Source organism: Elephantulus edwardii, unplaced genomic scaffold (genome assembly GCF_000299155.1).
Source record: "Elephantulus edwardii isolate Elephantulus edwardi_28Jun2011 unplaced genomic scaffold, EleEdw1.0 scaffold00164, whole genome shotgun sequence".
Taxonomy (NCBI): Eukaryota; Metazoa; Chordata; class Mammalia; order Macroscelidea; family Macroscelididae; genus Elephantulus; species Elephantulus edwardii.
This window is the reverse complement of record NW_006399914.1, coordinates 4,199,924-4,222,378: the sequence shown is the minus strand read 5'-3', so window position 1 is coordinate 4,222,378 and position 22,455 is coordinate 4,199,924. Positions and strand designations below refer to the sequence as shown.

Sequence of the window (22,455 nt, the reverse complement as noted above, 5' to 3'; positions counted from 1 at the left end):
CTGAAGGCAGACTAAATACCCCCGGAAGAACGCCCCCAGAAGAAACAAGCTTGACCACTATGCCATCATCAAGTTTCCCCTGACCACTGAGTCAGCCATGAACATAGAAGATAACAACACACTTGTGTTCATTGTGGATGTCAAGGCCAACAAACACCAAATCAAACAAGCTGTAAAGAGGCTCTATAACATTGATGTGGCCAAGGTCAACAGCTTGATTAGTCCTGATGGAGAGAAGAAGGCCTGTGCTCGACTTGCTCCTGACCATGTTGCTTTGGATGTTGCCAATATAAGCTGAGTTCAGCTGGCTAATTGTAAATACAAATTTTTCTCACTACAAAAAAAAAAAGTTACGGTCTTGGAATCCCTATAGGGGAAGTTCTACCCTTCTCTTTAGGGTTGCTCTGAGTCAGAATCCCTGACAATGGGGCTTTGGGCTCAGGTTGCCAACTGTCAAAGGAAAATTTTGCTTTCCTTTCTTCCACCTCTCTTGTCCCATCCCCTTCTCCTTGTGAACAGCTTTGCATATCCTGCTCCCATTTGCTAATTGCAGTAGCCATATTGTCCTTCACTTCCTAGGTTGATCCTCTTTTGGGGAAGGTAGGAGGGGAACCACTAGAGCAGCAGAGTTTACTGGATGGAATAGCAGGGTGTGAAAGAATAGGCAGGGTACAGTAGGGACTTGATGAGAGTCATAAAAGGCATTGATCAACAGTAAATAGTTATATAAAATACAATGTACATAAATGAAACACAATGTATGTGAATGACTGAATGAAAACCAATTTTTAAAAGGAGAAACTTTCCTTCTGAATCAATTTAAGTCATTCCATTTAATTTTAAAACTCCCTAGAAAATGACAATTCAAATGTTACCGATCCTGCTGACCCAGAGGAGCTGATAATGGGAGTGAAAGGAAAGAGATAATCCTTCATGTGTCATGGATGAGTCGATGAGTGGAGGAAAAAAAGAAAGTATTGGGTTTGGACCTAGCATGATGATTTTTTGTGTGTGTGTGTTTGGCATTCTGGAGAGCCAAGTCCTGCTTTTGTTAGAACAAAGAAGGCACACAACACAGATTTACAAGATTCCATCTTCTTGGATGCTAAAGAGTTAGAGTCAAAATTCCCTGACTGCCTTATTTCACGAATAGAACTAGAGTTACAGGCTGTGAACCTAGGACCAAGAAAGGAACTTTTAGAAGAGCCAGGAAATTAAAAGATGAATTGCATCGGGAAAGTCAGCTGTCAGAGAGCTCTCCAAAGTACTGAAGAACAAGCAACACTGTCAGTCTGGAGACTAAGGTGCACCTGATCCAGGCCATAGTCTTTATAATCACTTGCTATGTGTCAGAAACCTGGACAATGACTAGGGATGATAGAAGGAGAATTGATGTCTTTGAGCTGTGCTGCTGAAGAAGAATATTGAAGTTATACCATGGACTGCTAGGAAAACAAACAGTTTCATCCTAGAGAGGGTGAGACCAAGCTACTCCTTGGAGGCAAGGATTCTGCAGCTCCTTCTGACATGCTTTGGACATGTTGCAAGGAGGAACCAGTTCTTGGAGAGGGACATTATGCTTGAGAGTGTGGAGGGACAGCACAAGAGAGGAAGACCTTCAATGAGATGGATTGACTCAGTGACTAGGTAATGGGGGTAGGTGTGTCAGAGACAATAAGGTTGACATAGTATGGAGCAGCATTTAGGGCTGTTGTATATAGGGTTGTTATGCATCTCAAGTGACTCGATGGCACATAACAACAACAATATTATGTGGGAATGTATACATATATTAAGTTATTGTTATGTGCCTTTGAGTTTATGCTGACTCTTAAATGACCATTGAGAAAGTTTTCAGAGGCTGTAAATCACTTGGGAGGAGATTGTCCATGTTTCTCCCAAGGCTGGTACATTTGAACTACATGTCTGCAGATTGTCAGTGTGACTCCATATCACCAAAACACCAGAGCACTTTATATATATATTTATACACACACACACACACACACACATAACAAAAATATATATTACTTACCAAAAGTATATTTTGAGAATATAAATATCCTAGACGGCATTTTAGATATTGAGGATGCAACAGTTCTTGCTCTCTGTGATGACTCTAGTGGACAAGCAAATAAATAATTTCAGGAAATATCACAAAGAAAATTAAAGAGACCAAGAGGGATGGAGAGGGAGATCTCAGCTCTTTAGCTTCCAGGTGTCAAAGGCTACAAAAGCACTCCCAGGAAAGCCAGAGTGTTTGCTAAGATTGTCTCTCTCTCTCCCTTTGGGTGGTGTTTAGAGAGACCCATCTCCCTACTTAACTCACTAATTCCCTTGAAAGTCCTCCACAATCATGCCATCCATTTGAAGAGAAGGGATCTTCTCTGTTCTTACTCTACTGCCAAGTCTTCATCAGACAGGCATTACTTAGAAAAGGGAACGGGCCCTCTGTTGCCTTCTTGTACAGCTCACATTCAGATTTGAACCTGCCACAAGAGGGCTTTGGGCTGCTGATCTTCAGGACTGTATTAACTGACAATCTATCCCTTTAAGGAGAAGCATATTACAGATGGGCTAGTTGAGATGTAGGCTATTTTGAGACTTCCTGAACATTATTTCTTGGCTAGTTCATTCAAATAAATCATTTATTGCACTGTAAGAGGTGCTTGAGTTAATGATGACTAAGGTTCACTCCTTGCCCTTGAAAAGCCCACAGTCCAGCGACAGTCATAGACATTTAGACAGATAAATTGCAGCTCAACTGAGTGAGTGCAACTTTCAGGTATGACCAAGATGCCTGTGAGTCTAGAGAATAGCAGCAGATTCAGCCTTCAGGCTGTTAGGGTAGATTCTAAGTAACTGTAACAATCCCTCATTCCCTGATACCTATTCATTTACTCATCCATTTGGTAAATGTTTACTGAATGTCCACTCTGGGCCAAGCATAGTTTGTCTCATGTGCTGCACACTACTTGTAGATAGGGCTTGTTTGGTTTGTGGTGTTACAGTTTTGTGTGGGGGAGGTTTTTTAAACCATTTCTTCAGATGTAGTCCACCTCCTACTCAAACTTCCAACTTAAAAGTACACAGTTCAATAGCTTTCTAGTATGTCCAGAACTGTGCAGTTGTAATCTTAACCACAGTCAATTTCAGGACATTTTTAGGAGCCCACAAAGACACCTTATATTCTTCAGTAGTCACTTTCCATTCTTCCAGTCACTCCTATCACAACCCTCTGCACCCCTGCCCGTCCTGTCATTTAGATCTATAGATTCGTGCAGTCTGGGCATTTCACATATGTAAAATCCCCACTATGTGGCCTTCTGTAGGTGGCTGCTTTTCCTTAGCATAATGTTTTCAAGGTTCATTCTTAAATAGCAGGTATCAAGGCTTGATCCTTTTTGTTGTCCATTGTAATGGACAGTCACGTTTTATGTGTTTATTATCAGTTGATGGTCATTTTGATTGTTTCTGCTTTGGGGTGCTACGAATAATGTTGCTAAGAAAATTCATGTACAAATTTTTAGTGGACATGCGCTTTTCCATTTTCTTGTGTATGTCCCTAAAGGGTAGACTTGCTGGATGATATAGTAACTCTGTGTTTCTATAGTGACTGCATCATTTAATACTCCTACCAGCAATGGATGAAAACTCAATTTTTTCCAGATCCTTGTAAATTCTTATTAATCTACCTCCTTCTTTTTAAAAAACATAGCTCTGTTAAATGGGTGTGAACTAATAGTTCATAGTGGATTTGATTTGCATTTCTCTAATAATAATGTTGAATATCTTTTATTGCGCTTATTGGCCATTTGTTCTTTAAAGATGTGCCCATTCAAGTACTTTATATATTTCTAAAATTGGATTACTTGCTTTTTTTACTGTTGTTTTTCATAACAATATAGTTATATATATATAACTATATTACTATAGTTGGCTTTTTACTTTTTTATAGTTTTCTACTTTCTTCTTTTAAAAAATAATATTTTTATTATATACTGCTTTACTTTAAAGCTCACATACATTGTTTTTCACACCAGGTCTTTCCCATTCCCTTCATCCCCATCTCTATCCATCAAATTGTAAAACTCTATGATTAATGGCCCCTCTGCTGTCCCACCCATCCTCACCCCTCTGCTCCCACTCTCCCCTGCCCCACTTGGATCCCCATACTCATTCTACAATAATGGTCTTATACAATATTTGTCCTTATGAGACTGAGTTAGTTCACTTAGCATAATGCTTTTTAGTCCCTCCCAAGTTAGATGATAATTTACAAAATCATTGCTCATTCCATCATGTGAATGTATCATAATTTCTCAGTCCATTCGATTGTGGTTTGACATTTGGGCTGTTTTCATGTTCTTGCAATGGTGAATAACACCACTATGAACATTGGTGTACAAGTCTCCATTTGTGCCTCAGTTCTCTTTTTCTACTATTTTTTCCCCATTTTCTACTTTCTTGATAGTGTTCTCTGAAGCAAATTTCCATGAAGTTCAACTTAAACTAATGTTTTCTTTAATAATAATACTTGGCCTTTTGGAGTCCTATCTGAGAAATTATTGCCTAATTCAAGGTCCTGAATAGTTATGCCTGTGTTGTATTCTAAGAGTCTTTAAGTTTTAGTTCCTGTATAGGTCTTGGATTAGTTTCTAGTTCATTTTTATGTCTGATGTGAGGTAGGTGATGTGGCTTCATTCTTTAGAATGAGGAGATCAGTTGTCCCAGTGCCACATATTGAAAAAGGCTTTCTGCTCCCATTGAATGGTCTCTTGCCAAAAATCAATTCACTATAAATGTGAGACTTTATTTCTGGACTCTCAGTTCTATCCCATTGATCTATGTGTCTGTCCTTAGCACAATAATGTCCTGATTGCTGTTGCTTTGTACTAAGTTTCTAAATCAAGAAGTATGAGTCCTCCAACTTTGTTCTCTTTCAAAAGTGACTATACTTGGTCCTTTGAATTTCCATACAAATTTTGAGTACAGCTTGTGAATTTCTGCCACCAAAAGGCAGCTAACATCTTGATAGAATTAACAATGAATCTATAGACCATTTTGGGGAATGATACCTTTTGGGAAATTATATCATCATAACAATATTAAGTGTTCAATTTTATATATTTATTTAGATCTCTAATATTTTTCTTTTATTATTATTAATTTCAATGAAAATTTACAGAGACTTTGGATATACATTCATTCATAGTTGCACTTTTCTCCCCTCACAACCCTCCCTGCCCTACCACCAGTACCCTACCCTCTTGGAAAAGTAAAAGAAAAATTCTTTCGTTGTTTCACAATCCCTCCCCCCAGGACTCCCGTCATCACAAAAATACCTAATCACATATCCCTTTTAAAGTTTTCTCCCTCATCTGTTTCAGTGCTGTAAACATTACTGAGCCCATCTTTCTTAGTCTCCCCCCAGCCTCGATGTCAGTCCTGTTTTACAACAGTGGCACCATGCAGTATTTGTCCTTTTGTGACTGAGATATTTCACTCAGCATAATGTCCTCCAGGGTCACCTATTTTGAATAATATTGCATGAGTTCCTTGTTTCTCAATGCAGTGTAGTATTCCATTGTGTGAATATACCACAGCTTCTCTACCCATTCATCTGTTGATGGGCACTTAGGTTGTTTCCAACTCCTTGCTATTGTGAACTAAGCTGCGATAAACATGGGTGTGCATTTCTTTAATATTTTTAACAATGCTTTAAGTGTAAGTTTTATATTTCTTTAAAAAAATTAAATATTGTATTATTTCGACTAATTTGTAAGTGGAATTGTTTTCTTAATTCACTTTTAGATTGTTCATTATGGCCCATTGGTTTTAAGATTAGGAAATTTCACAAGTAAAGGGTAATTTCTGGCTTCTCCTGAAAAATACGATCAGATTTCCCAAATGACAGCAAGAGCTTGGGGTAAGTAGCTTGAGCCCTCTACTTTAGGAAGGCAATATATTCCAGACTTACTCCAGTTTGGTTACTTCCTTATACCTGGCCTAATTCATTCATTAATGTCCTAATTACTAAGCATTGTCCTGGGAGAGAGTACCAATATATAAGTAACAATATACAAATTTTTGTAAGGTGCTGGCTGCATTATGAAAGACTGATTCAGGAGTGAAAGAACCAGAGACCCCTTCTTATGAAGGGTTATGTTCTGCAGTTAGACCTCGGGTGAAGCACAAGCAAAATAAAAAAAAAATATGTGAGGCAATTCTTTATGTCCCCAACATATGTGAACATAGAAAGTTGTGCCTCAGAGTCAACATTTTGTATTTCTGTTTGAGTTTATAGAGAAAGCCCCTTTTCCTGGAATAGTCAAGGTCAAAGTCTGGTTTGGGTAGCAGGGCTGACAGAGAAGATGAGTTAAGGAATTGACCTCTTACCCTGCCTGTCAAGTGGATATAGCTGAATTCACATGCATTGAACAGGTATATGATGTGAGTCTACTGCATTGCAACTGAGAGATAGAAGCTGCTTAAACTTTGTTGTTGTTATTATTGTTGTTGTTAGGTACAAAGTTGAGTATAACTCATAGCAACCCTGTGAACAACAAATCTGAACCCTGTTCTATCCTGTGCCATCCTCATCATCTCAACATACTTGAATCCATTGCTGCAGTCACTGTGTCAACCCATATCACCAAAGGTCTTCTTCTTCTCTTTTGCCAGCCCTCCACCTTTCCAAGCATGATGCCCCATTCCAAGGAATAGCCTCTCCTAGCAACATGCCTCAAATAGGTGAGGTGAAGCTTTGTCATCCTTGCCTCAATGGAGTATTCTGGCAACATTTTCTCCTAGACATATATGTTTGTTCATTTGGTAGTCTGTTGAATATTCAGTACTCTTCTCCAAGACTATAGCTCAAAGGTATCGATTTTTCTTCTGTCATCCTTATTCATTGTCTAGCTTTCAGAAGCAAGTAATAGAAAAGACCATGGCCTGGACCAGGCAGACTTTAGTCTTCAAACTGATATAATTGTTCATCAATAATTTGGAGAGGTCCCTGCAAAAGGAGCTAATGCAATGTGGGAATGGCCAAGTCTAACTTCTATCCATTTCAAAAAGGGGAACTGTTCCCATCAATAATATTCATAGCAGCAGACAGATAGCTTCTTGGTCAGATCTGCCACTCCCTAGGCTTCTGTACCTCTTTCTACTAATCATTCAGGTCATTGTTCAGTCACAGATTTTATTCACACTCATGGGGTTTACTAGGGACATAGGTTGGAGAGAGGGAGGGCAAAGAATATTACCCAATGTAAGTCCAGATATAGTCAGCAGTCCTAAGCCAGATTAATAAGACACAATTCTTAATTAGTTAAAGTCCAGGTTCAGTTCAGCTGCACAAATGCAAGAGCCTCTGGTTTCCTTAGTCCTCCAGCAAGCACAACCTTTAACTGTAACACAAATGCTGGGTTCTTCTGGTTTTTACTTAGCCACAGTCTCTTCACTATCTTGCTACTACTATCAGCAGGGTATCTCACAGTAGAAAGTTCTCTCTCTTATATTGGTTCCACAGCTGTTGGTGACTTGAAAGACGATGTGTCCACAGATGAGGTAGCTGGGGACCATCCATACCCCTGCAACGGGGGCTAATGCAATGGCTTGAAAAGCCAATTTTTAAGGTTTCTGGCACCATAGTCCCTGGCAGCAGACTTTCCTAATGTTTGTGCATACCAAAGTTGTTGATTGTGAAGTCAAGTAAGATGAAGTTGTTGACAACTTCAATCTTTTATCTGTCTATACTTATATTGCTTATCAGTTCAGGGGTAAAGATTTTTCCCTTCTTGATGTTCAATATGCAATCCATATTGAAGATATAGTCTTTGATCTTCTGTAGCAAGCATTTTAATTACTCCTTACTTGTAGCACACAAAGTTGTATCATCTGCATAGTTCAGTTTATTGAGACTTCTTCTGATCCTGATCTTATGTTCTTCTTCAAAGATTCAGCTTCTCTAATGATTTGCTCACCGTACAGATTGAATAGAGAGCTCGCGTGGCCTAGTGGTAAGGAGTTTCATTGCCAACCCAAACACATGAGGTTCAAAGCCACCAGATGCTCTGCAGGAATAAGATGGGCATTCTCCACCTATTTGATTTACTGCCTCTGAAAACCTGCTGGAGGATCAGCCATGGGTCAGTTCCAGCTCAATAATGCACACACTACCACCCCAACAGATTGAATTAGTAATGGAGAAAGGATACAACCCTGAGGTACACCGTTTCTGATTTTAAGCCATGCAGAATTCCTTTGCTCTTGCTGTGGGTATAGGTTTTGTATGAGCATAATTGAGTGTTCTAAGGATCCTCATTCTTCTCAATGTTATCCATACTTTGTTTTGACCCACCCAGTCAAATGTCTTTCCATAGTGAATTAAACATAAATAGACATTTTTCTGGTATTCTTTGCCTCCAGCCAGGATCCATCTGACATCAGCAGTGCTAACCCTGGTGCCACAGCCTCTTCTAAACCCAGCTTGAGCTTCTGGAAGTTCTCTCTCAATGCACTGTTCTGCTTAAACTAGCATGGTAAAAGTTGGAGTAGAGTGTGGACTTGAGAGAAGACAAGGTAGATAGGAAAAATGATATGGACATTAATAGATAAAACTTGTCTCCTGGCTAGATGCGGGTTTGAGAGAAAGAGAAAAGTTGAGTTTCCTCATTTATTTGAGTAGGTTTAAGATAAAAAATGATCAGAGGAATCATTTGGGCTTGCTGAATGTAAAGAGGAGGGTTTTATGGTCCCGTTAGCTGTCCAGCTTCTCCACCTGTCAAGCTTTCTTTCTGCCCCCTCTACGCGACCTGAGAACGGATCATGTGGTTATGTAGGTCTGGTGCATGGGAAAGTGTGCTGAAGAATTGTGTGCCATTAGCACCAGCGGGTAATTAAAGGCACAGGAGTATACATACCAGAGATGGATTCATTTGGACTGCAGTAGAACTTGGACTTTTTGTTTGTTTGTGTATTTTCCTTGTTATGCTAATGGATATTCAGGGTTGAGAATCACTCACTGGTCTGGAGTGAGAAGTAAACAAGTTATTATTCAAAGGAAAAACAAGCTACAACAAAGAAAATTTAAAAAATGGAACCAGCAAATAAGACAGGGAGAGAAAGGACTCTTCAGAGGGATCAAATAAGGAATGAAAGGAGGAGATTTTTTATAAAAGCTAAGGAAGGAGAAGAATTGAAAGGAAAAAGGAAGCTGGGCCAAGTAGAGGTCAATAATGACAGATATCCTGGATGTGGAAACCAGAGAACCAAGCAGTTCACCAGAGTTGACTGTTAAGCAGTAATTGATTTGGTTTGGCCAAGCAGCTTCAGTAGAGTGTTGAGGCACAAACTTAGCTGAAGTGAGCCAAGGCATAAATGAAGAGCACGGAAGTGGAGGTGATGTCGCAGTGCTATGAAGGGAATGCATTTTTTTTTAAGATGGGAAAGACTAGAAGGTACTTAAAGGTGCCAGGAAACCCCTGCAGTATCTTCATGCCACATTGGTGATCTCTACTGGTGTTTAAAGTTTATCACCTAAAGGTCATATATCATCATATCATGATATTCATCATATCACAGTTGATTAGGTATTGCTCTTCAGGATTCAGAATGTGTTTTTCTATTCAATCTTATCACTTTTATTATAAACTTATTAAGTACTAGGCCTAAGGCTTAAAGCTTCTCTTGAACAATATTCCCAATACTCTTAGGACAAAGTCAAGTGAAGTCTAAGGAAAGAAATGTGCCCTTAGGGCTTGAACAGGGGAGGATTTTACCCTAATTAATGATGAATAAAATAAGGTTCCTGTATAAGAAGCTCTGGTGGGCTGGTTGGTAGAGAGTTGCACTGCCAGTCAACAGCAGGCAGTTCAAATCTGTCTGCTGCTCCATACGAGAAAGATGAGCAATTTCCTCCTGTAAGATTTACAGTCTCTGAAAATATACTGGAGAGAGCCATTAGTTACTTCTGTCTAGACAGCAGTGAGTGAGTGAGTCATGTATTATGTAGTTTAGACTTATTTTTTTAGCTTTGAAAATAATACATTCATTAGTAGTATATTATAGCAAGCTCGTAGGGTTTCTAATACCTAGGGTTGGTGTTTGCTCACCTTTCCTCTGAGACACCTCTGGTAGACTCACTCAAACTTTCAACCTTTGGTTTAGCCAACCAAGGTGTTAATCATTTGTACCCTTAGACAACATTAAATCCTAAATAGTGAAATACTTTTCTCCATTTACTGCTGTTAATGTATCTTATATCATTTTTTAGACCTTCATTTGAGAATAAATTTCTTTCATTAGATAGAATTTTGAAATAATCTATTTCTATTAAAGAGGGTAAGATATTCCCACAAACTAGCCACTAATCCTTTCTCTGAAAACCCTAGTAATTTCTTCACTGGGATACAGAGTCCAAGATATACAGGTCATGAATAGGCCATTCACCTTTCCTGGGAGCAAGTGGTGGAAGCCTAGACAGTACAAAAATATTATGACTGCCTTGGGGCATGAAGAAGATTGAGCGAGCTGGGACTTAGGGAAGTCATTGGCTAGGTGCTGAATGGAAGGTTGTCTGTAAACTGCTGAGCTCTGCCACTTTCTCACCACACTGGCATTCCTCTACATAAAAGTCTTCAGTGTCCTCTCCTTGTCTCAGGACCAGGAATTAGGGAGTGTCTGCTGCTTCCTATGTCACCTCCTCTGTTTCAGAACAGCTTTGATTTACCTCTGCTCCTCCCACTGTGTCTCCCAGGCTTGTCATTGTGTTCCCTACATGAGTAGAACAAAGGAGAGGCCAGACAGAGTCAGCCGGACAACTCCTTCTCTTTTTTTGTCATTTCTATTACATAGAGGTTGCATATAAGGTTTCACCAATGATTGGTTTCTAAACTTGGAGAATTCACTCTGATTCCATCTCATTGAATAAATGAAACAGAGCCAGGCACTTCTCAACAGCCTTTATTTTCCATATCTATTAAATGAAGTTAATGACAATAAGTAAGCTTGCAGAAAGAGGAGACAATTCATCTCTTTCCATGATTGTTCAATCCTTATGAAGTTACATTCCTTCACACAGAGACCATCCCGTATGCAGATCTGTGTTTAATAGATGACTGAGATGGATTGTCATCTCCCGTTTATACCAAACTCCTTCCCCAGCTCTTGCTATTCAGCCATTGCCTGCTTTTTCACCTACCAGGTACCTAAACAAAGAAGAGGACAGATGATTTTAATGCACCAGTTGTTCCCTGCTTCCTCACAGGAATGGTTTCTAAGTGAAATGAGTTTGTATGAGTCATAGGAGAAACCAATTCCATTTCAGTCTTTAAGGGTAATTTGTGACAAAATTGAACATTGGCTCCTTCCCTTCCCTCCCCATTTTTAGAGAGGCTTCTTCAGCACATGCCCTCTGTGGAAGGAAAATATATTCATTGTCATGATCACCTTGGGCCATGACTCAGGTTTCTTCAGAACCTTCTGTTGTATCACGATGAGGCTGGCAGGAGGTATCATCCATGCTGTTGCTGACTGACAAGTGTGTGGAGCAAAGTGGAGGCTAAAATGAAGAGAAAGAAGCAGTGCCTATTACGACCTTAGAAGGAGGTGGATGAGGTGTTCATCTCCATCAACTGTGATTCAGAACAAGGGCTAGGAAGAGTCTCTCTTTCACTCACTCACCTAAAAATCCTCGTTGTGACCCTAATCTCACCATCAGGGACGTGTTTCATTGGGTTAAGTATTGCCTTCCCTCTGACAGTCACACAGGTATTAGAATCATCAACCCGGGAGCATCTCAATCCTGGCTGACTTCCTTTTTGTTTTCCATCTCCTGTTCAGACACAAATAGTCCATGGAGAGTTTCACTGCAATGAGTATTTGAGACCGTGTACCACTCCCTGGGCCTGAGAATACAGTGGTGATCAAAATTCTTGTTCTTATGGGTCTTATATTCAAGGAAAGAAGGAAAGAAAACAAATAAGCAAGTCCTCATTGTTACCATGGTAAACAGGGACATGAAGGTGGTATGAGCAGACATTTGAATGTAAACCTGAAGGGTAGAAAGAATCAGTTCTGCAAAAGTAGAAAAGACCTAGGCAAAGGGAACTGCAAGTACAAATGTCCTGGATTTGAGAAGAGCTTGGCGTATTTCAGGAAAATCAGGAGATCCAGGGTGGCAGTTAAAGTGCTCTGAAGGGGACAGACACAAAAGCAAAGACCTAAAGACCGGGTCTGTTTTGATAACAAATGTTGGCGATACTATGAATTGGAGTGGTAGTGTAAAAAAATCACGTTTTCAGAAAGGATGTATTGATGGGCTGATTACATATCTCTTCCTCTGAAAAGATGCCACAGGCCTCTGCACAGATGAAGCCTCATGGGAGACTCGGACATGTATCCTGAATCTGGCCCTCAATCTGTGTGGGGAGTTCACCCTTTCCAGAGTGACAGCTGTGAGAGATAAGGAAACTGGAGCTAAACTGCAGAGCAGAAGGAAACACTGAGTATCATGAAGGGCAGAATAGCCAATGGAGCGTTGAAACAGTCTTTCCAATCCACCTAGGCTCATCCTGGACATGTAGCTTGGATCCTTAGCATTTCATGTGATGGCACTTCTGAGATGGGTTCATGATTCGTGACAAACCTGTGTCAGAGTACACTTGTTTTCCAGAGTTTTCAGTGGCTGATTTTTCAGAGCTATATCACCAACTCTATCTTCCAAGGCACGTGTAGGTAGACTTGAATCTTTAACTTCTCTGTTAGTGGCCAAGTACTTTAACTGTTCATGCCATCTAGAGACTCTGGGCTTGCCTAATATGTCCTTAAATAAAATTTAGCTTATGATCCTCAGCACAGAAATCTCTTGACACCATTTTCTTCTCTTTAGTGGTAGCCGAGCCCTGGAAAGTTAAGTGTGATTGGAAAAGACTAAAACATCCTAAATATTTCCTGTGTCATCAATCAGTTCTAGAGACATGGAGAGGAGAGCGATGGACAAGAGTCTGGCTTAGAAACCCTGGGTCAAGTTAGTGTACAGTCACTATAAGTCAGAACTCCTAACAACAATTACGATATGCTGGCAGCTGAGCTACCCATGATGCTAAACCAACAGAATTTGCTTGGAAATACTACGAGAGGTGTCTGTGAAGGAGACGGAAGCTCCACAGCGCTTCTGCTATTTCCAAGCAGATGGGAGGGCTGGAAGGCTTCCAGAGGAAAGCTAAACAGGAAGCCTATCATTTCCAGAAGCCAGCAGATCACTTTCAATCAGATCTCTTGGCTCTCATAACATTACGAAGGCAATGCTCTAAGATGCACTCTCCCTAGGTCAGTAAGGCTCTGCTGAGAGGATTTACTCCCACGACCTCACCTCCCAAAGTGACACAGAAGACTCCAAAGTCTGTCTCCTTGGTATCTTTCCTTTTTAGTACTCTAGCATCCACCTTCCAACTGCCAGCTTATTATTTCCTGGATACCTACCAGAGTCTTACAGTCAATGGGTCCCAAAACAATTCATCATCCTCCCCTCTCCTGGTTTTCCTATTTCTGTTAATGGCATTGCTGTTCTCTCAGCTACCCTGGCTAGAAACTTCTGAGTCATCCCTGACTCATCCTTCTCTCTTATTCTCTTTATCAAATCAATTGCCAAATCATGTAGTATCTTATTTCCGTGATGTCGCTTGCATCTCTCCCCTCCTTCCTATTGCCATCATTCCCTTCTCAGTGTGGGCTGTCATTAATTCTTTTTTTGTTATTGTGGCAAAATATATGCAACCTAACATTTGTCACTGCAATCATTGCAAGTATGTAGTTCATTGCTGTTAATGAAGCCAGTGTTGTGCAAGCACCACCATTACTTCTTGCAGGACAGGAGTATACTTACTCCTCTGTCCTCCTCTGCCCCCACCCCTGTTAGCCCAACTTCACATTGCTATTGATTGCTGATTTTTGCCTCTAAAAGCACAGATTTAACCCCATTACTCTATCATCAGAAGCCATACATGTCTCACCACTGCTGCCACATTAAACAAAAATCTCCTTTTCCCTTTATATATCATCATTTCTTTCCCTTTATAAATCATCATTTCTTTTCCAACCTTCTGCGTTCAAGCTAACCCCTGATTGATGCAACTTTCCCCACTGTCTCTTAACTCTCTTACTACTTGACTTGCATACCTACTGTATTACTAATTACGTATAATATACATTTTTATATTTACTCTGTCTTAGAAAATTTTCTATTCCTAGAAGGCAAGAACTGTAGTTTTCCTGTTTATTTTTGCTTCTTGTAGTAGTTGAGCAAGGGACCCTAGTGAGGTAGTATGTAACCCATCATACTGCTAACTGAAAGGTGTATGACTCAAATCCACCATTCTCTATTCTCTCCTTGGGAGAAAAGTGGAAAGTCTCTTCCTGTAAAAGTTTATAGCTACAGCAACACAATGGAGAATTGCTATGAGTTGGACTTGACTCAGTGACAATAGGTTGTTTTGTTTTGTTTTTATAAATTAACAACTTTCCTGCCCCTCTTTTTCAGTCCCTGGGCTTCTTGTTGTTGTTGTGTACCGTTGAGTCAAAACTGACCCATAGTTGACCCTCCTGCAGGTTTTCAGAGGTGGTTAATCATATGGAAGGAGATTGTCCACCCTCCTCCCGTGGAGCATCTGTTGGCCTGGAACCCCATACCCTCGAGATTGCAGCACAGCTTCCTCCCACTAGGCCACTAGAGCTCAGCAGTAGGTTTTTGGGTAATATTTGAGCACCTGTATGTGCCAGGACTCTGTATTTTTTATGTATGAAAAATGGAACTCATGGAACAATACTAATTGGGTCCCCATTTTATCAATGATAGAACTGAAATGCTAAGAAGTAGTGTATCTTGCTTGGAGTTCTTGATTAGTAAGACCAGAGCCACTATTCAAATGTACAAGATCTGTCTCCAGAGATCAGGTTATATTTAATCAGATTTTCAACCTTGAGTCACCTTTATCCTTTTTACTGTTAAACCTCTGATATCTGCTAAATTGGCATTTAGCAGATGTTTGTAACTGAACTGACGTTTAAGTATGTGTTCCATTAATGGTCAGAAATATTACAATGGCAGCCTGAGTTTGCAAATGTAACTTGATACTGGGAGCTGAGATAAGGTGTTTCCTAGGAAGTCACAATGAATTTAAGATACTTCTTTGTGCTATTTTTTCCCTACTTGCTTTTTTTCCCTCCTCTTGTTCCAGTACATGGGCTGTATTGAAGTGCTGCAATCAATGAGGTCATTGGATTTTGGAATGAGAACACAAGTTACAAGGTAAGAGAACAAAGAATGAAAAGGCCTTTAAGAGCTATACTTGAAAGTCACATGGGTTTCTCTCTGCGGGAACTTAATGCAAGCTTTAAAAATTGTTGTGGGATTTATTCCTATGGCTAGAAGTTAGGGCATGGCCCAGTGACCTTGGATGAGTGGCTTTTTTGTGCATGAGTGGCTCATTGTGTGAACGACTGCCCAGCTATGTGGGAGAGCATCTGTGTTCCATATGAGTGCTGATAAGATTGATGCAACCAATCAGGGAAATAGCAGGCTGCCAGGTACCAAAAGTATTTAAAATTATGTCTGAAGAAGGGGCATTTCACAATCTCAGACATGTCAAGGAGGTAGCTGAAAATAAGAGCTGGAATAAATGTCCAAAATTGGGAAGTTCGAGCTCTCATTATTTATGGCATTCCTGACATGAGAACATGTTCATTCCTTGTCTTTGTGGATACGAACCTGCTCGCTCCTCTCTGAAAGACGAGATAAGATGGATAAAAGAACAGAACTGGAAAGAACCCTTCCCATAGTACCACCAGGCAAATTAGAGGAAGAGCTAGAATTAATGATGTGCAGAGCTTGAGTCAGAAGCAGAAGTATGAGATATGGTCATTAAGGTCAAGTTCAAGGCAAGAATGGAATGAGAAGGGAAAAAAGAATCAAGACTGATAACTAGAAAAATTGCAAGGCAAGAGTGATGATAATGTGAGAGAACTGATTGCTATGAGTGATTCAGAACAGAGATTTGGGCATTTGTTTTATGTAGTGCCAAGGTATGTATCACCACGCCCACCATGTGCAATTATTTCAGGTCACCAGTCTTCCTAATGCACATCCCATGGAATTTGAGACCTGGAATACAGTGTTCTGTGGTCAGAGTTGTAGGAAATAGAAAAACATTTGTTTATTTGGAGAATTGTAGTATATACTATAAGACTCTAAGAAGTCCTGTATTTTAATAAAAAAAAAAGATTAACAGACACAAACTAAAATTTTAAAGTTTCCTAAACATATTTGGTCCAGAATCCTTTTTGTCTACCAAAAAAAAAAAAAAGGATCTATTTTGAAGGAGCTACAACCAGAGTGCTCTTTAGAGGCGAGGACAGTGCAACTTCATCTAACTTAGTTTGGATATATCTTCAGGGGAAACCATTCCTTAGAGAGAGACATCATGCTGGGAAAGAAAGAGGGTCAGTGAAAGAGAGGAAGATTCTCAACAAGATGGATTGACACAGTGACTGCAGCCATGGGCTTGAACATGACAGAGATCATGAAGATGGTAGAGACAAGGACAAGGCTCAGATCTGTTGTTCACAGAGCCTCTGTAAGTTATAATTGATTGTACCTACCAACAGGTCATTCTCTCTCATATTCATTCTGTCTCTCTCTCTCTGTCTCTCTTTCTCTCTCTCTCTCTCTCATGCTTGGTAGGGTGGAGGGACAGTGCAAGAGAGGATGGCATGACAGCACAGGAGCGGAAGGCCCTCTATGAGGTGGATTGATTCCGTGACTGGGGTATCAGGATGAGTGTGTCAGAGAGATAGTGCGATTGGCACAGAACAGAGCAGAGTTTAGGGCTGTTGTGCATAGGGTCACTATGAGTCGCAAGTGACTCGAGGGCACATAACAACAACATACACATAGTTGTTGTTGTGCTGTAGAGTCAAGCACGACTCGTATAGCAACCCTATGAACAAAATACTTGAAGTCTTCCTAGAGCTATTGTTGTTTCTCAAAGTTCATAGAGTTTCCAGAGACGTGTTGTTTAGGGAGTGGAGATGTGTGTGTGTGTGTGTGTGTGTGTGTGTGTGTGTGTAATGGAGGAATATTTCATGCATCCCTGGATTTCCATGAAATATATTTTAGGAAATGTTTAGGAAATATATTTTAGGAAAGATTTAGCCGCTCTTCCTTAGGATGCATTGAACTCTATCTTCCCAAACTTCTCCTCATTGATCTTCATCCATTTATTCTCTTTAAAAGTAAACAGATAAGATTTAATCCTCTTTTCTAAATCCTCTCAGTGGCTACCTCAGTTGGAAGCTCTCAGTGGTTATTTATTGAATAGCTAGCTGCATGGTTATACCTGACTACACTTCCAGTATTTGGAGACAACTATAACATCCGTTTCTTCTCCTCTCTTCATCTTCTTTTCCACATTCAAAGTCCCATTAACTAGGTAAAGTAATGAAGAAGCAGAGATCGTAATTCAGAGGATATTATAATTGGTCTAATTGCCTGTTTGTAATGTTATTGCTCTTTAACAATTTAATTTAACAATTAAATTCTTCAAATTTAATTCACTATCTTGAAATCTTGATTCTTTGGCTTTGAAAGGACAAAAAGGGCTGTTCTTGGGAGAGAAATACAGATTCTTCTGGATACGTTTGCGCAAGCGCGCGCGCGCGCGCGCGCGTGTGTGTGTGTGTGTGTGTGTGTGTGCGCGCGCGCGCGCGCGTGCAACAACTACCAGTTGCAGATCCAAGATGCAGATGCAGGGAAACATTTACATAAAAGATTGATAAACTTCTTCCTGTGATTTCTAGGAAGTATTAACATTAACAGCAAAGATAGAGGTCAAGTATCTGAATGACAGGTAGTAAAATAAGTTATCTTATTGCTTGAAAACAGATTGGCATGTATCTAAACTTTCTCTGAATTGTAGGAATTGTTACAGCTGTGTGTAAGTAAGTGTGTATATTGTTAAGTAATATCATTGAATAACTAAACAGGGTATAGTGAAATCTGTTGTCTTGTGACTAGACTATGGTACAGGTAAAAGAAAAAAGTAAGAGCATTGGAAGGGAAAGAAAGGCTGATATATTAATTTGCTGAGGAGCTCTGGTGGTCTACCTGGCAGGGAGTTGTGTTGTCACCCCTAAGGCAGGCAGTTTGAATACTCCAGCTTCTTTAAGGGATAAAAATGGGTATCTCCTCCTGTTCAATTTACAGCCTTTGAAAATCCACTGAATGATCAGCTATGAGTTCGTTCCAATTCAATAGCAGTGAGTTTGTAATATTACTAACTTTGTAGGTAAGGGAGGAATGCCTCCCATTGGAGAAATGTATTGAGTGTACTAAGGAGAGTAAAAAAAAAAATCACAAGTTTTAAGCTCTAGCTCATGATGGTCATGATTTTAAAAAAGGAGCTATCTAGTTCTTATGCACAGTTGGTTAAGACAAATTTTATTGTTCATTGATAAAGGGCATTAAGTTAGGGCAGTAAGAGTGTGAGATTTAGGATCAAAGTTTCTGTCTTGATCAACTAGTTAGAACTAGTTACAGTACAATAAAATACCTTGTGATCTTCAAGGTAACATATTACCCTGCTTCTGAAGAAGTAGGAAGTTCAAATCCACCAACTACTCCCTGGGAGAAAGATGGGTAGTTTCCTCCCAAAAAGCTTTACGGCCTCGAAAGCATGATGAACAGTCACTATGAGTAGGACTTAAACTGATGACAGTGGGTTGGGTTTGGCTTTTGATAGACAAGCACTTCTCATAATTGGAGGCATCTTTCCACTTCCACGTATTCAGAGATGTCGGGAGAGCTTTCCTGAGCTTGCTTAGATTATATGTGTGTGATAATGACCATATCTTCTAGTTTCAAGTATCATTGCTCCCCTTGTCCCTCACAATTTATTTAAAACTAAAATCTTAATTAGAGGATATTTGATATTCAGTAGTCAATTTCATTTTCTTTTTAGAAGTTTTTAAATACCTAGTAATTTTTTTTCTGTATAATTCTTTTCTTTTATACCGGTTTGCTTACAAGTTTGTATACTTTCTTTTTCACACCATGTCTTTCTCATTTCCTTTACCTACTACTCCCTCTACCCATCAAATAATACCTAGTAATTTTAAGGCAAACTATGTCCTGTCATTTAGAAAGAGTTCTCAGCATGCCAGAGTTGTTGTTGTTGTTGTTGCCGTTAGGGGCAAGTCAACTATGACCTTATAGGGAAACTATGAACAATGCCTCTGAACACTGCCCTATCCTGTGCCATCTTTATCATCCCTGATATACTCAAACCCACCTTTACAGTCCATATGTCAATCTCTCTCATTGAGGATGCTCCTCTCTTTCACTGACTCTCCACCTTTTCAAGCTTGATGTCTTTTTCCAAGGTCCGGACCCTCCTAACAACATGTCCAAAGTATGTGAGACAAAATCACATGGTCCTTGCCTCTGAAAAGCACCCTGGCTGCATTTTCCCCAAGACATTTTTGTTTGTTCTTTTGTTGTTATAGTGGGTTTTTGGTTTGTTTGGTTGTGGTTTTTTGTTGTGGTTTTTTTTTTTTTTTCGTTTTCTTTGTTCTTTTGGCAATCCTTGGGATGTTGTTGTTGTTGTTATGTGCCATTGAGTTGCTTGAGACTCATAGCGACCTTATGTACAACAGCCCTAAATTCTGCTCTGTCCTGTGCCAGTCGCGTTGCCTCTGACACACCCATCCTGATTACCCCAGTCACAGAATCAATCCACCTCATAGAGGGCCTTCCCCTCCTGCGCCATCTCTCCATCCTCCGAAGCATGATGTCCTTCTCCAAGGACCTGTACCTCCTTAAAACATGACCAAAGAATGTCAGACGAAGCCTCAGAATCCTTGCCTCCAAGGAGCAGCCTGGTTTAACCCTCTCCAGGTTGAATCTGTTTGTTTTCTTAGCAGTCCATGGTACCCTCAATACTCTTCTCCAACACCAAAGCGAAACCCTTATCCTTGAGATAGTTAGTATTTTTCCCCAGTACCACAACTCAAAGGTATTGTTTTTTATCCTGTCATTCTTATTCACTATACAATGTTCAGATGCATAGGAAGTAATTGAAAGACGTGGACTTGAAACAGACACACCTTAGTCTTCAAACTGACATCACTGTACCCTGGAGAGGTCCATGATGACAGATTTCCCCAATGAGGATTTTTCCCATTTTAGTTTCTTGACTATCAAAGGTGTTGTGGATCCAAGAAAGATGAAATTGTTAACATCTTCGCTCTTCTCTCCTTCTATCATTGTGTTGTCTAATGGCCCAGCAGTGAGGATTTTTGTTTCTTAGTGTTGAGATACAGTTTGGTAGGGTAAGAGTATATAAAAATCAACAGCATATTTTTGTTCAGTCTTTAGGATAGTGTCTATTACATAAGGGTACATCATTAGTATTTATTTAATTACTATAGGATCAAGATGTCCATTTACATGTTTGACATGTCCAAAAAGTTAATTTCATTTTATAGAAGATGCTACAAAGCCAATAAAGGAAGGTTTGTGATTCTCACAAATCCTAGAGAAAAATGAATTTGGTAAGGAGTGCATGGTGGCCTTTTCTAATTTCTTGACAAGACAGTATAACTAGCTGTCACATCACTAAATAAAGCTGCAATAGAACAAGAAGAAAAAGAATGGCTAACTAAAGTTAATGCCTGTTTTGCACTGAAAAGATAACATATCCATATTCTCTTTTGAATCACACAACCTTACTAAGAGGTGCTAAACCTCCTCATTTTAGACCAGGCACAGCTAAAGATTGAAAAAGAAATGAGAATTCCAAACAATGTAGCTATTTTACTGGGGTTCAAATTCATATACTCTTATCTGAGATTCTACACACTCTGTGTTTCCAGATGATATTACTTTGATTTGAAATGATGGAAGTGTTCTTGTAGTTTTGAGTTGAGTAAGAGGATGAGAGGCAAGTAAGAGACTAACAGCAGGTCTGAGCCACACATTAAGAATCACTTTTAGGTGAGTTCTGGTGGCCTAGTGGCAAGAAGCTGCACTGCACGTGCAGAGGTGCACGGTTCAAATCCACCAGATGCTCTGCTGAAGAAGGAGGAACAATTTCCTTCTGTACTGGTCAGATCTGATTTGATGGTACACATGCACAAATACGAAAATAAAATTAAAAAAGAATAACTTTTAATGGGAGAACACCATCCTCCTGACGAACCTCATCACTAGTGCCAGGCCTCTGTGGGACCATTAATGTTTGAAAATATTCCACTAAATTTTTTTATTGTAAAAAGTAAATCTGCAATAATGTAGAAATGGGAACCAGGGCAAAAGAAAAGAAAAAAAATCAAACAAATTACTGAAAATGTCAAAACATAGATATTTGTTATATGGCTTTCCAGTCATACATTTGAAAACTGAACAGAGGTTAATATGATATAACTAACTCTGAAAGGTGCTTTTCTCATTGTGCACATTTTCTATGTCATTACATAGCAGTTGCTTTAAGGGGAAAATTGTAAGCATATTTATTCTCCCTAGGTTTCTTTACTGAGAGTCCTTTTGACGATATTGTTGTTGTTGTTAAGTGCTGTCAAGTTGAGTATGACTCATAGCGACCCTATGAACAAAAGATCTGAGAGATCTATAACTATCATCATTTCTCTAATGTTCATAGAGTTTCCAAAGGCATTTTATTTAAGAAATGGATGCCAATCCTGCTTCCAAGCCTGTCTTAATCTTGGAGTTCTATCAAACACTGTCCACCAATGGTAACTATTATGGCATTTGACACACAAGTGGCACTGCATTCAGCATAACCCCAAGTTATTTCAGTACAATAAACTGACAGACCAGTGCTGTACTACCTAGAAGAAGTTCTTCCCAAATACAGTTAACACAAAAGCCTGAGCGTCCAACCACCTTTTAAATACAAAGGCCCACCCACAAGGTCCTGATTGACTTAAAAAGAGGCTTCCAGCACACAGCTGATTATTACCTAAACCAGGTGATCAATCAGCTTACGCACAATTGTGAATGAAGTTAAAAAAAACAAAACGAACAACAAAAAGTTTACACCCAATTTTCAACTAAAACAAGAGAACCTACTCTCCAGCATCCAACTGCTTCACACATGAACCTCCAAATTGAAGACTTAGTCAAGGCCTAACTGACCTTTTTTTTTTCAATGAACATCTACAGAGATTTTGCAATTCCATTCTTTCATTGTTGTACTTTTCTCCCCCCTACCCACCACTGGACCAATTGGCAGCATCAGGATGGATGGTGAAGAGATTGAGATTGTACACAGCTTTAGTTTGCTTGCAATGGGAAAGTCTGCTGTTAGGGACCTCTCCAAAGTGCTGAAGAGCAATGGTGTCTCTTTGGAGACTAAGGTGCGTCTGATACAGGCCATG

The 22,455-nt window shown here is 39.7% G+C and overlaps 1 protein-coding gene across 1 annotated transcript in view; it reads left to right on the top strand.

Annotated features, from left to right (window-relative positions):
* SHC4 (SHC (Src homology 2 domain containing) family, member 4) overlaps window positions 1-22,455 on the top strand; it is a 164,776-nt gene that overhangs the window by 33,504 nt on the left and 108,817 nt on the right. Inside the window, exon 2 of the mRNA XM_006895298.1 lies at window positions 15,243-15,313. Within this exon, the coding sequence (XP_006895360.1) occupies window positions 15,243-15,313 (71 nt within the window). The remainder of the gene's footprint in view (window positions 1-15,242; window positions 15,314-22,455) is intronic.